General features: G+C 49.4%; 2 protein-coding genes across 6 annotated transcripts; one reads left to right on the top strand and one right to left on the bottom strand.

The window, feature by feature from the left end:
- Positions 1-3,238: 3,238 nt before the first annotated feature.
- On the bottom strand, positions 3,239-6,090 carry NDUFB6 (NADH:ubiquinone oxidoreductase subunit B6). The gene is made up of 4 exons (XM_085075204.1): positions 5,804-6,090; positions 5,636-5,728; positions 4,537-4,581; positions 3,239-3,391 (listed from the first exon to the last, which is right to left on the bottom strand). Exons 1-4 carry the CDS (start codon positions 5,981-5,983, stop codon positions 3,323-3,325), a joined length of 387 nt encoding a protein of 128 aa, XP_084931330.1. The 5' UTR covers positions 5,984-6,090; the 3' UTR covers positions 3,239-3,322.
- A 26-nt stretch (positions 6,091-6,116) lies between these two features.
- On the top strand, positions 6,117-13,048 carry EEF2KMT (eukaryotic elongation factor 2 lysine methyltransferase). Of its 5 annotated transcripts, none has more exons than XM_085075195.1 (9): positions 6,117-6,206; positions 7,108-7,170; positions 8,409-8,489; positions 8,679-8,783; positions 8,968-9,101; positions 9,909-10,067; positions 10,327-10,634; positions 11,572-11,721; positions 12,457-13,048. In XM_085075195.1, exons 1-9 carry the CDS (start codon positions 6,177-6,179, stop codon positions 12,555-12,557), a joined length of 1,131 nt encoding a protein of 376 aa, XP_084931321.1. In that variant the 5' UTR covers positions 6,117-6,176; the 3' UTR covers positions 12,558-13,048. The 5 variants fall into 5 exon arrangements, with proteins under 5 accessions (XP_084931321.1, XP_084931318.1, XP_084931317.1 ...); XM_085075191.1 differs by lacking the exon at positions 6,117-6,206 and adding an exon at positions 6,744-7,019; XM_085075192.1 differs by lacking the exons at positions 6,117-6,206; positions 8,679-8,783 and adding an exon at positions 6,735-7,019.
- Positions 13,049-14,212: the final 1,164 nt, after the last annotated feature.

The following is a 14,212-nucleotide window of genomic DNA, read 5'->3' as shown; positions in this document are numbered from 1 at the left end:
TGGGGCTGAAAGGCTGGCTAAAGGTGAGGGGAATGTCACCTGCTGCTCTGCCCTGAGCAAACCTCATTACAGAAAACATTTTCAAGCACTGTAACTCCACACTGTTCCTCAGCTTCTCCTCCACCTGTCATGCCTCCTAAAATGACCATTCCATGGTTTTTCCTGGGGCTGACTGGCTGCCTGAGCCATCCTGAGCTTTTTTTTGACAATACAAACCTTGCTTTCCTCCAGCTGCAAAGATTCTCTCCCATTCACCACCACTTCCCAAATCCAACGGAGAAGAGCATCAACTAACTCTACCCCACGATGGACTTGCACAGCTATCCAACCAGCCATGGATTGAAGTCTGTCAGCCCAGACATGGCTCTGGATCTCTGTAAGCTTCCCTGGCAGTGATCCTGAGCTGCCATGCCATGGGATACCCTGAAGGATGGGAGGTGGCCTGGAGCAGCCCCAGCTGGCCAAGCACAGGGACACACGCCCAGGGTTGGCAGAGACTGGAGGATGCATGGGGAGATCTCCCGTTGTGTTCTGGCAGAGCTGGAACCAGCAGCTCCTGCCTGAGGCACATCACGTGAGAGACAGGGAAGGTTTGCATGTTCCACATCCCAGGATCTTCCAGTCCTTGTTCCCCAGGATATCAAGCTTGAATGAGTCCTTCCCTCCATCCTCACCTCTGCTATGACCTCCACCCTGCCTTACTCCTGGTACCTGCCCTCAACCCTCCCATTTGTGGTCTGAGGAGCAAGGAGGTCCTGGGGCAGGACAAAAAGTCATATGATCCACCACTTTTTTGGGAAGAGATCTTCCTCCTTGAGCTGTTGCAATGGAAGGCTTTTTGCAGCAAGGCAGGTGCAACAAAATGTAACCCTTGACTAAATACATGTGTACATGTTGTGTGTGTAAGGGTGGAGAGGCCCTGGCACAGGTTACCCAGAGAAGCTGTGCCTGCCCCTGGATCCTTGCAAGTGTCCAAGGCCAGCCTGGATGGGGCTTGGAGCAGCCTGGGGTAGCAGAAGGTGTCCCTGCCCACAGCAGGGGATGGAATGAGACGAGCTTTAAGGTCTTTTCCAACCCAAACCATTCCATGACTCAGTGATTATTTACATGTGTATCTATGACAGACCTGTGATATTTTTTAGATTCTAGGGATCTCAAAGTTATGCAGATGTAACCCTGTGGGTACACATGTGTGTGAGCAACAGTGAGGGCATTTGAGGGAACAATATTGTACAAACCCAGAAGAGTTTTGCTTTCATTGTCAAGAGAATGCATCACCTAAGTTTTTAGTATGAGGGGAATTGGACTCAATGACTTTAAGAGATACAGGAATCCCACAGGGAAGATCAAGACTGTATTTGTGGAAGCACATGGTCATTGCAGAGATCCAGCAGAGATCAGCAGTGTGGGGTCTGACACCAGGCAGGTGGTTCCTCCTGCTTGCCCAGTGTCACGTGCTGTCACCTGCAGTGGGACAGCTGAGGGGATGGAGATGAATGGTCCTGCTGCAGCTGTGCCAAATCATGTTCCATGTCCTCTGTTGTATTTTGGTGTGGTTCTGACACTCAAACCCCTCCCTCCTTGAGTGAGTGGTATCCATCCCCTCTACTCAGGGAGGATTATCTGTTCCAAATGTCCCAGGTGACCCCAGGGCTCCATACCTGTCCTTGGGACTGAGTCTGTTGCCTAGAATGACACCCTGGGCCCCACATCATAGAGATGTGGGGGATTGGGGTATCTCTTAGGGGTATCGGAGCTGTGGGAATGTCCATGGCACCCTGGGGGTACTAGAAATTCCCTGTAGTCCTGGGGGAATTCTCACTAGTGGAGGAGAGTTGTCAGCATTTCCTTAGGGGAATCTGAGAGTCCTGGGAATATCAGGCATCTCCCTGGATAAGTGGTATCCCCAGGAGATGTCACAGTCCCCAGTTCCTCACAAGCACTGCACAAGTGCAGGGGGACCTCGGAGATTTGGGGTGCCCCAGCCAGTCTCAGTGGGGTGGGAGTGTCAGGGGACCCCAGGGAGAGGAGGCCTGCCCAGGTCACTGGCTGGGAGGGGGGCTTGCTGTGGCCCTTGGGCACACCTTGGGGCAGGGGTAGTGACAGGGACCCCCATGGCCTTGGGTAGGACAGGTCTCATCCCCCTGCAGCACCTCTACCAACCCCACCACCCATATTGCCACTGACACCCCTCAACAGCCCCATCAACACCCCAGTCTCCCCCATGACTCTCTTACCTTCCCAGTGCTCCCCAATAGCCCCTGCTCACTCTCCAGCCCCCCAGTGATCCCCAGCTTCCCCTGTGATGACCTGGAAGATCCTACTGCCCCAATTCATTCCCCACTTCCTGAGCCAGTTTACCGGAGGAAAGAGAGCGATGTGGGTCTGAGCACAGATACCTGGCACAGGGTCCACGGCCTCCCTGATCTCCTTCAACTGCTGGACAGCTTTCCCCGTGTTTGCCATGGCCCTGATGGTTCAAGTCCCTACCAGAGCCATTATGAGGGGTCTGGCTGTCCCCAAGCACAGAATGGGGGCTCTGGCCTATCACCTGCACCTCACAAACACGGGCTGTGCTGGTCTCTCATGGCTCCATGAGGGGATTCTGTCACAGCCCCCCAGGTTACCCTTTGGATTGCTGGTTTAACCTTTCCTATCAGCGAACTAGCTACTAAAACACTTCAAATAATAGAATATGTCAAATTGGAAGGAATCCACAGGGATCACTGGCTCCAGCTCCCTGCTCTTTAGGAGACCAGCTTTCCCAGTACAAAGTGCCACAGGTATGTGGGGGCTGGAAGACTCCTCCTCAGAAAGGGCTGAAGGCAGAGAAAAGAGGGGTAAAAAGCATTTTTGACAGCACTGCCTCTTCTGCCACCTTTCCTAGGCAGAGAGGTGGGATGACATAGGGGGAACCTAAGTTTTTATTGGAAGTCTGTCAGAATTGGTTGGTAGAACAGGTTTGGCAGAATGGGAGAGGAGAACCATGTGTGTATGAGGAGCTCAATGTTACACTGCTCCTTGGAGCTGCCTGCTCCAAAATCCCTGGGATCCAGAGCGTCTCTCTTGTCATCCCAAGGCCCACATTATCCTGCTGCCAGGTCTCATCAGGTCACATTAAAAGGTAAGGGGGTTGGAGATCCCCAGGATCCAGCAAAAATGAACTCCCACAGGAGGAGCACCTGGAATGACATGGACTAAGGAGACAGTAAATGACAGAGGATCAGAGGCAATAAAGGAGAATAAAGACTCTTTTATAGAAGAGACAAAGCAGGTGCAGCTCTTGCCATGTTCACCTGAGGAGGAAATGGGCTCCTGGCCATCAGTGGTGCGCATGGGGATCTTCTTTCATGGGTGGTATGACCTCTCCAGTCTCCAAAATCGTGTCCCCCTGTGGGATGAGAGCATGGTGAGCATTCCCTGTAGCATCCAGCCTCCTCCTGCACATCCCAGTCCTTCAGGGAACTTCTAGTTGTCCCCACTCCCAGGCGAGAATCTCACCTCAACTCACTCAGAACACTCTCATTCACCCAACATTCCCAGAATGCCGGAATAACATCACAGCAAAATTACCTAGAGTCTGTACTTGCTTTACCCCTTTTTTTCACTACAGAACAGCAGCTACACATTTTGAGCCTGTCTTGTTTTAAAAATTACTTATGCACTGCATAACCCCTCCAGCAGTGATCAATGAATCCAAACCCATGGCCCAGAGCCCACAAAAAGCCATGAAATTCCTCAAAAATCAACCTGCTGGCCCAGTGCTGCTTGTTCCAGGTCCAGGCACTGTCTTGGCCTGCTGAGCTGACCTAACACAACTGAAAAATTACGGTGAAAACAGAGACCGACAGCTTAACCTTCAGTCTGTTGTTTGTGGTTGTTAGGGATGCAATATTTCATTATTTTAATTTAGATAAAGCACAATTAGGAGGTTATGCCAAAAATGGGCAGCAGTCAGAAAGGGCAGAGCTGATCTTCTGTGGGAATATTTGCCCTCTGACTTGTCACACCAATCAGTAACAGCTCAGAAAGGCCTGGAAACAGAAAAGACCAAACAATGTGACACTCCCTGCTTCATGAAACTTGTCCCAAGCTGAGGTGACACAACTCCTCAGGGAAACCTGGATGTGGGGACCTTCAGGGACAACTGGGAGCAAGCCAGAACCAACATTCTCGGTGCTGACAATGAGGACAAACAGAGCCACTCCTGTGTCATTCCATGTGTTAATAATCCAAAGGGAATGTTTGTGTTTTCCACCCAGGATGGGCAGCAGCAGCCAGCTTCTGTCAGCCAGATGATACAGAAGAGGTAACACTGAAAGGGGGACTGAGGACAAGATTAAAGTGCCCAAACCCCCTGTCCTAGTGCTGCTCCAGGGCCAGGCTGCCCACAGGACCCAGCACAACCCTTGGAAAAGGCTCCACTAGAAATTTCTCAGGTGCTGAGAAACCTCCCCAGGAAATAAACCTCCCCAGGAAACACCTTCCTGCCTGTGTGGCAAAGGTGGAAGATAAGACAAGTGTTTGGAGACTTACTGGGAATATCCGTGGATTTGCTGAAACCACACCATGCGGCATTTTCTGGAAGTGGGGGAAGATGAGAGGGAAAGGGTAAAGAAAACTGTTATTTGGAGGAAGTACAAAGGATTTCCAAAATGAGCACCACAACCCTTCCAGAACACAAGCTGTGCTGGGTACAAGGTCCATTAAACCTTTCAGTAATTAAAGAAATACCTGAGGCTACAACAGTCACACCTGCCAGGGAGGGCAAGATTAGCCCTTCCCCTTCCCCACACCAGTAGCTGCCCTGGTTATTCCCAGAGCTGTTCCTGCAGGACAGGAACAATTCAGACACAACTTTGCTGTCCACAGAAGGCAGCACATACAAAGTTGGGCATTGCCATAAATCATAGAGTCATGGAATGGTTTGGGTTGGAAGGGACACCTTCCACTATCCCAGGTTGCTCCAAGCCCCATCCAACCTGGCTTTGGACACTTGCAGGGATCCAGGGGCAGCCACAGCTTCTCTGGGCAACCTGTGCCAGAGCCTCCCCACCCTCACAGGGAACAATTCCTTCCCAATATCCCATCTATCCCTGACCTCTGGCAGTGGGAAGCCATTCCCTGTGTCCTGTCCCTCCATCCCTTGTCCCAAGTCCCTCTCCAGCTCTCCTGGAGCCCCTTTAGGCACTGGAAGGAGCTCTGAGGTCTCCCTGGAGCTTCTCTTCTCCAGGTGAACAGCCCCAGTTCTCCCAGCCTGGCTCCAGAGCACAGGGGCTCCAGTCCTTGGAGCATCTCCATGGCTTCCTCTAGACTCATTCCATCAAAACCACGTCCTTCCTGTGCTGAGCCCCAGGGCTGGAGGCAGCCTCTGCAGGGGCACAGGGGTCTCACATGGGTGTTTCTTTGTGATGAAATATCACAAAAAATTATATATAGGTGCTACTCCAGCAAGGGAACACAAGTGGTGAACAGGGCATGGAGAATAAGCTTAACCTGCAACTGATTGTCAGCAGCACGTTCACACACCCAGGGTGAGATCACTGCTCACATCATCCCCTCCCGGCCCGGCTCTGGGCTTTTCCCAGCGTTTCACCGCCCTTTCCCGGCCATTCCCTTCAACCCCCGCACGCACCCGGACGTGGTACTTCAGGTAGTAGGCAAGGATCCAGGCGGGGAGCAGCACCCGCAGCACGACGAAGCGCCCGCCCTGGTAGACGTTGTGCACCTGCGGGCAGAGGGACGGTCAGGCGGGGGCAGCGGCCCAGGAAAGGCCACACGGTTCCCGCGTCCCGCCGCTCACCTGCTGCCGCCACAGCTGGCCGGGCTGCAGGAAGCGATCCCAGAAAGCGGCTACGGGCCCGAGCTTCCGCGGCGGCAGGACGGGTTCCCGCGGGCTCAGCTCCTGGTCCCGCAGCCAGCGGCGCCGCAGGGCGCGGAGCTGCTGCACCCGCAGCCTCTCATCCTGCACGGAGCCGCTCATGGCGGCCCGGCCCGGCCCGGTTGGCTCGGCTCCGCTCGGTCCCGTTCGGCCCCGCTCGGGCACCGTGTCCTTCGCGGCCGCGCGAACCAGTGACGTCACATGGCGCGCGGCTTTGACGTATGTAGGCAAGGGAGCCAAAGCGATCCTGGGCTGAGGCGGCTGAGCTGTGAGGGAAGGGCGGAGAGGACGGGGAATGTCTGGCCTGGAGAATAAACAGCTCTGGGTGACTTAACTGTGACCTCTTCCAGTGCCTCAAGAGAACTGACGGGAAAGAGGGGCAACTCTATTTGCAAGAGCGTGGAGGGACAGGACAAGGGGGAATGTCTTCCCACTGCCAGAGGGCAGGGATAGATGGGATATTGGGAAGGAATTGTTCCCTGTGAGGGTGGGGAGGCCCTGGCACAGGTTGTTCAGGGCAGCTGATCCAGATTCCCCTGGATCCCTGCAAGTGTCCAAGGTCAGGTTGGATGGGGCTTGGAGCAACCTGGGCTAGTGGAAGGTGTCCCTGTCCATGGCAGGGGGTGGGACGACGTGGTCTCTAATGTCCCTTCCCACCCACACGATTCCGTGATTGCAACGTTTCCATGTTTCCATGATTCCATGATTCTTATATCCCATGATTCCAGTGATCCCAATGTTTCCATTATTCCAACGATCCCAAAGTTTCCCCGATTCCCTGATCCCAATGTTTCCATTATTCCAGCGATCCCAGCGATCCCAGTGTCGCTGCCCGGTCACTCCCCCCGGGCCCAAGCGAGGGCATGGCGCCCCCTGCCGGCCTGGGCAGCTCGGGTGGGAGAGCACCAGGCGTGTACCGGAGGGTCACGAGTTCAAGCCCCTCTCAGGAGTTCCCGGTTCGAGCCCCCGGTCGGGCTGTCCCGCTCCGCCTTCTGGGCGGCTCCTGCTCGGGGCACTGCGCCAGGCGAGGCGGCAGGCCGTGCGCGGCCGAGCCATGGCCGAGCCGCGGCCGGGGCTGGCGCTGCTCTTCCAGCACCGGTTCCTGGCGGCGCGGCCGCTCAGCACGCTGCCCTGGCCGGTACGGGGTTTGGCGGGACGGGACGCGGCACTGCTGCGTTGTTTGTTTATTTGTTTGTTTATTTATTTATTTATTTCTCCTGTTTTAGGAGCTCGAACAAAGCCTGCGGACTGCGCCGGACTCCGCGCTTCTCGCGGATATTCTGCACAAGGTGAGGGACAGCTCGGAGTCACACCCCTTACCACCAAGGCGCGGTGCCACCGCGTGTCCCAAAGCCACCAGAATCGCTCAGAAATACAAAGATCGTGACCCGGTGTCGCAGTGTTTCGTTGGGCCCTGCAGAACTGCAGATTTCCTTCTGTGCCTGCTATTTTGGTGTTCTTAGATCAAAATTGAGACCCGCGTGCCAGAGCACTCACGTGGCGAGTGGCACAGTCAGCACAGCCACTCCTGAATATTCGCGGATACAGGGAATGGTGTGATAAATACTTATCATAATGTTGGCTTTTCGCAAATATTACAATGGATACTATGTGTATGATTTTAATTCTTTGCTTACAAAGGTAGCCTTGCTGTGAAAAATTGCTGTGTAATGATGACTAGTGTCTTTCTTTCTGGTGCTAGCTGAGCTTAGACGTAGTAGCGAAATAGCTGTTGTAGTTTTGTTAGAATGCTTGAACTGCCTGCTTGAACTAGATAACATCCAACGAACGAACCCTGCCTCTGACACTCCCAACTATCAGCGCCTGTCGTCTGCAGAAACCACAATCTGGGAGTGATAACAGAATCAATTAAAGAGGACTGCCCATGCTCTGAGGAGGCGTATCCAAGGTGGAGCTATGCTAAGCAGTTCCCAGAGCATGCAAACTAGTTTGGAGGAAAGTATGAATATGCATAACTGTTTATGAATATGCATTAGGCTGAAGAGTATGTAAAGGGTGTCTCTGTCTATACCAGGTGTGCTTTTTTGGCTGAATGCCAAAGCACTCAGCGCTGACCTTTTGTTTTTATCTGTCCCCTATTGTCTTTTATGAAACCTTTTTAATCCTAACAGGAGAGTGGACCTTGTTTTTCACTATGGTGATGCCTAAACTGTCCCTGGGGATGGGAGATCACAAGCCAAGCAGCAAACCAAGAAGGAAAGAGGGAAAAGAAAAGCAAAAGAAGGAGGAGAGTAAATGGGATTATTTCCACTCCATTTTCCTCTTTACTCTTTTGAAAAGTGAGATTTTTATTGCCACAAAAAATAAGAAATTTGTGGCCACAGATCTGTAAACTCACAAACCAGTCAGAAATAATCAAGTTTCAGTTTCTCAGCATCGCTTGTACAGACTAAATCCCAATGCATTGCATGGTACCCAGAGCCAATTAATGGTCCTTCTTTGCCCTTTAGTGCCTTTCCTGAGCCCTCCCCGCGGTAATTGGTGTCCACGGCTCTTCTCATTTTAGACAATTCTTCACCCTCTGTGTGTGAAATATCCGCCCTCAGCCAAATACAGGAGGTGCTTCCTGACTGAGCTCATCAAAAAGGTACCTCTTGCTTTTCAGCTTATTTTTCACTCTTTTTTTTCCCCTTGAAAATATGTTATGTATTAACAAACCACAGCTTTCAGTGTAAATATTCTGGCCAGCAACGTATTAAAATGGGAACTAAAGTGCAATTGTTTTTTGTTTCATGACAATGTGACACCCAGAGCTGCCCTCTTCTCCTTCCCACAGCACGAATCCACAACAGCTGAACCCCTGGATGAACTCTACGATACACTGGCGGATATTTTAAAAGAAGACGTTTTTGTAACTCACTGTTACAAAAACTACTTACTGGTAAACACTGGTTCTGCACTGTTCTAGACCACATTTAATCACCCAAACTAAGCAGTAATCGGCTTTAAAAACACCCACCCAGAAGCCTGGAGTGCTTCCTGCCTTTTTCCTGGTGCTACTGTTGATTGTAAACTGTAAATCCATTGTCTGTGCTCATCCATCTTTGCCTTCTTGTGTTCTGCAGCCCACGGGGGACTGTGTGACCCTCTGTGAGAGCACAGCACTGATCACCGAGGGCACCACGGGGCTTGTCACATGGGAGGCTGCTCTGCACCTGGCCCAGTGGGCACTGGAGAACCCTGTGGTGTTCAGAGACAGGTATGGCAGCAGCAGGGTGGAGGGCTCGGGAAAGCTGTGTTCATTCATGCAGGATTACAGGACAGTTTGGGTTGGAGTGACCTTAAAGCCAAACCTTAAAGTTCCACCCCCTGGAGGCAGGGACGCCTTCTACTGTACCAGATTGCTCTGAACCCCAGTGTCCAACCTGGCCTTGGACACTTCCAGGGATCCAGGGGCAGCCACAGCTTCTCTGGGCAACCTCTGCCAGGGCCTGCCCACCCTCACAGGGAACAATTGCTTCCCAATATCCCATCTCTCCCTGCCCTCTGGCAGTGGGAAGCCATTCCCCCTTGTCCTGTCCCTCCAGGCCCTTATCCAAAGTCCCTCTCCACCTCACCTGGAGCCCCTTTAGGCACTGGCAGAGGCTCTGAGGTCTCTCTGGAGCTTCTCTTCTCCAGGTGAACACCCACAGCTCTCCCAGGCTGGCTCCAGAGCAGAGGGGCTCCAGCCCTCTGATTCTGTGGGCTACACGACTGTAATTGAATAATAGAAATATTTAATAACAGACTATACACACAAAAGAACTGAAATGACACCCTTTTGCTGCTGAGTACTTGTCTGTTCTGCAACAGTTCAAACTTTAACCCAGGAGAGGACCTGTCAAGAGGGGTTTTAGGACCAAACCCTTGCACTGTGCAGTCTGACCTGCTCTGTGAGGTCAGCTGTTCAATTTTTAGTAATTTAACTAATGGTCTTCACTCCATGATGGGATTCACTGGGGATTACCTGCATTAGATGATCAACATGCAGCTCTGATCACATCATCTCCACTTTATTTATAAGCAGTCAAGAGGAACAAGGACTTTTGAGGAAAGATAATTTAATAATAATGAAGCTCACGGGGGAAGGAGCTGTGCTGCTCGGTGCCTGTTTCTGTCCACTGACTATGAAAATGGGAGAGCCAGCTCAGGTGGTGACAACTGTGCTGCAGATGGCTAAAGCCAGGTGGGAATGTCTCTCATCCCTGTGGTGGGAATGCTTTGTGCTTTACAGAAAGCAGCAGTTCAGCTAATTAATTTTATGCTGACAGTTCCACCCTCAGTTATTCCGTGCTCTCCAGTTGCTTGGGACAAAGGTTAGATTGTGGATGGTTCACTCAAAAATCATTGTAATTATCTGGAACTGATTTTACCTTTAATTATATGCCTTGATTTCCAGCTCAATGCAGAGTACTGATAGCATTTTTTACTCTGTTACCCTTCAGGACAATCCTGGAATTAGGGAGTGGGATTGGTTTCACTGGAATTGCCATCTGCAAGACCTGCCAGCCCAGGACTTTCATATTTAGTGACTGCCATCCCCGTGTTCTCCAACAGCTGGGAGAAAACCTGCAGCTGAACGGCTTCATCCCAGAGCCTGGAGTGACATGGAGCATCCAAACAGAGTCCCAAGGACATGAGGTGGAAGGAGAGAATTGCCAAAACCCAAAAGTGATTGTTGCTGAGCTTGACTGGGGCTCAGTGACAGAAAAACAACTGCTGGGTCTCAGAGCTGACGTTGTCATCGCAGCAGGTACCACACACACTCATGGGGTACAGGGATGGGCAGGGCTTAGCAACTCTGGCAGCCTCTTGAGGAGTGACTTATTAAAATAAACCCAACTACAGGTCATGTTTGGACTTGTCTGTGTATAAATTTGGAGGGAGTTTTATAAAAAATCTAATAATGGAAAATCTAGTGATAGTAGAACGATAGCAGTGATATCTAGTGAGAGCGAATGTCTCAGCTATGGGTTTTACACCCTGATTTGGAGCTTTGCAAAGAAAAACCTGAGAATCCACGTGAAAAAATTGCTTTTGTCATTAAGGTACTACAGGATTAATGTGAATTCTATAAAATGAAGTCACTGCATGGAACCTAATGCCAGTGACACTGCTCAGTGCCCAAACTACGCCAAGCTAGACTCTGAAAACAAGGAAGTCAGGGCTGAAGGGATTCACATCTCACTATTTGCTGTTACTCGTTACAGCAGGATGTGCTTTATCACATTGCACCACCTGTACCTGCAGTGGTACACACACCTGGACACCTCTGTGTAGTAAACAACACCCTCCAAGTATCACCCACCAAGCATTTCCCCCCCCTTGGTGCTCACTTGAACCTCTCACCACCATTTCTGCTCTCCAGGACATGACTACAGATAAAAAGTGCTGCAAGTCCTTAGCATCAGCCTCTAAACCACTCATTTCTAACAAGGCAAGCTTGTTTTGCCAAGGGCAGTGGGAACAGAGAGCACCAACACTCAGTGGTTCTGCTGTCTCCCTTAGGATGGGCTTAAATAAAATATCTGGCAATCCATTTACAAAAAGGAGCACTGATTTTTAGTGATGAGGGCATAGCACATAAAATAAAAATATTCTTCTGTCCTGTGAAGATTAGATTTCTGTTTTGCAGCTTTCATTCTGGTTTTTGTTCAATTCTCAATAAATATTATATCTCTTTTTTGCAGATGTGGTGTATGATCCAGAGATTAATTTAGCCCTTATTGGGATGCTGCAGAAACTCTCCACTTCCAGAGCAGACAGAAAAGCTCCTGAGGTGTTCATTGCTTGCACAATCCGAAATCCAGACACTTTTCAGCTGTTCCAGGTTCAGCTGGGTGGGTGACTGTTCCATCCAGTGTTCAGTAGTTTTGCCCTTTTGCCTCTCTCCCCCTCATTTGTTCAGTGGTAGAGATGAGCATTTGTTGGTGAGGAGCATTGTCCAATAGCAGGATCTTATTTGAGAGCTGGATTTAAGAGCAGTAGTTTTTCTACCTGGATCTGACCAGGAGATTGGAACTCACCTTTATGTACATCCTGGCTATCACAGTTCACATCTGTAAGGGATGACTTACAGATCATCTGGTGCCAATAGCAAACTAAGAAAGGTTTAAGCCTTAAGGAGGGAGCCATCTGTGCTGCACTGTCACAGTGATAACACCTGAGATGGAGCTTAAACCCTTTATCTTATCTTACCTGCTCTTTGAGAGTTAAAAACCCCAACTAGAGATTAAATAAAATAGGGATTTGGGGATTTTTCTTCATATACTCTTTTAAAGCCTATCTTACTGCAGTCTGTTTGCTGCTCAGCTGGTGTTCAGCAACTGGACCTGATGATCCTTGTGGGTCCCTTCAACTCAAGATATTCTGTGAAATCTGTGAAGTACTGGTTAAGTTACAAAGTTACACTGAGTGTTCAGCAAAGGCATTAATAGGGTTTTTAAAAATCACTCATAAGCCTTTGCCTGTAGATCACAGCATGCTAAAGATCTCTTCTTACAGAACGTGTCATGCAACTTTTTGCTCTTCATTTTATTAAGCATAAATATGATTCCCAGTGTTTCTCTTCACAGATAAAGTTGGGATCAGGTGGCAGATCATTCCAGCCCCCAGCAGCTGTAATTTTCTCTATGATGTGCAGCCAGATGTAACAATTCTACAGCTCTTTATATAGGCTTGGCAAACAGAACTGGAATTTTGAGGCCAACAGGAGCTATCTCATCCTCGTAACAAGATTATCCTGAATTCTGGAAACATACACAGGAGGTCCTGAGGATACAACTGTACATATGGACATGTGGAGTTCTTCCTTCCTGTAATTCCCAGCGTGGATCCAAGCCTACTGCTGCCCCTGGGAAGTGAGTGAACCTCAAGAAACAGAAAACAAAAAGCCCCAATCACACTGCATGTGGACTCTGTAGAAGGGAACAATTCAAGTGTATTTTTTTCCAGCTATGTTGTGATTTGTAAATACTGGGGGCAAACCTGCAGGATCACAGGTTGAGGATCTCACACACACAAGGGAGCAAAACAATGTTTCAGAGTAATCAATGGGTTTTGATACCAAAACCAGCTGTAATTGTCTACTCTGGTCTTTTATACTTGTCTGTATATACTTGCAGTTTGGGTTATCTTTAAAACCCCAATAAACAATACCCACAGTGATGCAGTTGTGTCCCAGAACTCACTGCTGTAAGAGGAGGAGACAGATGCTGCTGTAAATCAGGTGCATCTTTACTGTGATGACAAGGCAGAATTGATGTCCCTTTCTCTCACATAAGGACTGCCACTTCCACAGTGGCTGCTGGGAATCCATTCCCTCAGTCTGGGCTGGGAATGGAAAAGGAATCATATTCCACAGCAATGCTCCAGGTATCCTGCAAGGAGGAAGGACTGAGCTCACCTGCTTTGAAACTTTCCATCATCCAGTAATCCTTCTCCTCTTGCACAGCATTGGTCCTGAAGCAAAAAAATCAAAGTGCTGCTCATTCTGTTCTCTTTTTTTTTCTCTGTTAAAGGCTACTTAAAAGGAAATTAACAAATACTTCAACCTCCTCCTTCTGTAATAATGGATGGTACATAACTTGAAACATGAAGGATCTTCTTATTCTTTGAGCTGAAGGAGAGCATGACTGCTGGGATCAATCAGAAATAACTCCAGCCCAAGTTTTGCCTCCCTGTCCCCCAAAAGAAAGAACTCAAAGGTGTTACTTCTAGAGTAAACACAAACTGGCAGCCCAGACAGGAACTCTTTTATGTCCCCTTACACAAAATTCAAGTCAAAGGTTCTGTACAGATGGCTCATTTTGGATCTAAAAAGTTATATTATAGGAAGATGAAACCTCTCTAAAGCTTTTGGTATTGCTGTTTAATTAGAGAAGCGCCTAATTTATCTCCATGTGCACAGGAATGGCAAAACCCCTGACAGGATTTTGACTGAAAACAAGAAAAATACCACTAAAAATTGGTAAATAAATCTTCACGGATCATTCTTCAATCAGTAAGCTGGAGGTTTTGCCAAATTCCTGCAGTAAAGCACCTTGACTCTTTATTTTCACTTTTTTCCCCCTTCTGACAAAAGCAGATATTTAGTGATTGCTCAGAGGGTTTAAAACTGCTGGTGCAGAACCCACTGTCCTCACCTCCCATCCTGAACCAGGAGCTCTGAGGAGCAATAAACACTTGATCAAGGTAAGCACATTTACTCTTTCAATGACTGACATCTATTTAATCATCAAAAAGGCGAGGAAAAGAATCTCATAAGCATTAGGCCTGCATGTAAACACTGAGCTTAATAAAAGCTGAAGGCTGAACCTGAGTGAGCACTCA

This window comes from Lichenostomus cassidix, chromosome 14 (genome assembly GCF_008360975.1).
Source record: "Lichenostomus cassidix isolate B80296 chromosome 14, HeHo_3.0, whole genome shotgun sequence".
In the NCBI taxonomy this organism is placed as follows: Eukaryota; Metazoa; Chordata; class Aves; order Passeriformes; family Meliphagidae; genus Lichenostomus; species Lichenostomus cassidix.
This window is presented reverse-complemented; position numbering and strand designations above follow the sequence as displayed.

What these genes read in the sequence shown, in the direction of transcription:
- NDUFB6 (XM_085075204.1), bottom strand. Translation starts at nt 5,983, where the DNA reads ATGAGCGGCTCCGTGCAGGATGAGAGGCTGCGGGTGCAGCAGCTCCGC. An exon ending in ACCTGAAGTACCACGTCCGG is followed by an intron (nt 4,582 to 5,635) that starts GTGCGTGCGGGG and finishes CCCCACTTCCAG; the next exon opens with AAAATGCCGCATGGTGTGGT. An exon ending in CAAATCCACGGATATTCCCA is followed by an intron (nt 3,392 to 4,536) that starts GTAAGTCTCCAA and finishes CTCATCCCACAG; the next exon opens with GGGGACACGATTTTGGAGAC.
- EEF2KMT (XM_085075191.1), top strand. Translation starts at nt 6,936, where the DNA reads ATGGCCGAGCCGCGGCCGGGGCTGGCGCTGCTCTTCCAGCACCGGTTC. An exon ending in TGACTGAGCTCATCAAAAAG is followed by an intron (nt 8,490 to 8,678) that starts GTACCTCTTGCT and finishes TCCTTCCCACAG; the next exon opens with CACGAATCCACAACAGCTGA. An exon ending in GCTGTTCCAGGTTCAGCTGG is followed by an intron (nt 11,722 to 12,456) that starts GTGGGTGACTGT and finishes TTCTCTTCACAG; the next exon opens with ATAAAGTTGGGATCAGGTGG.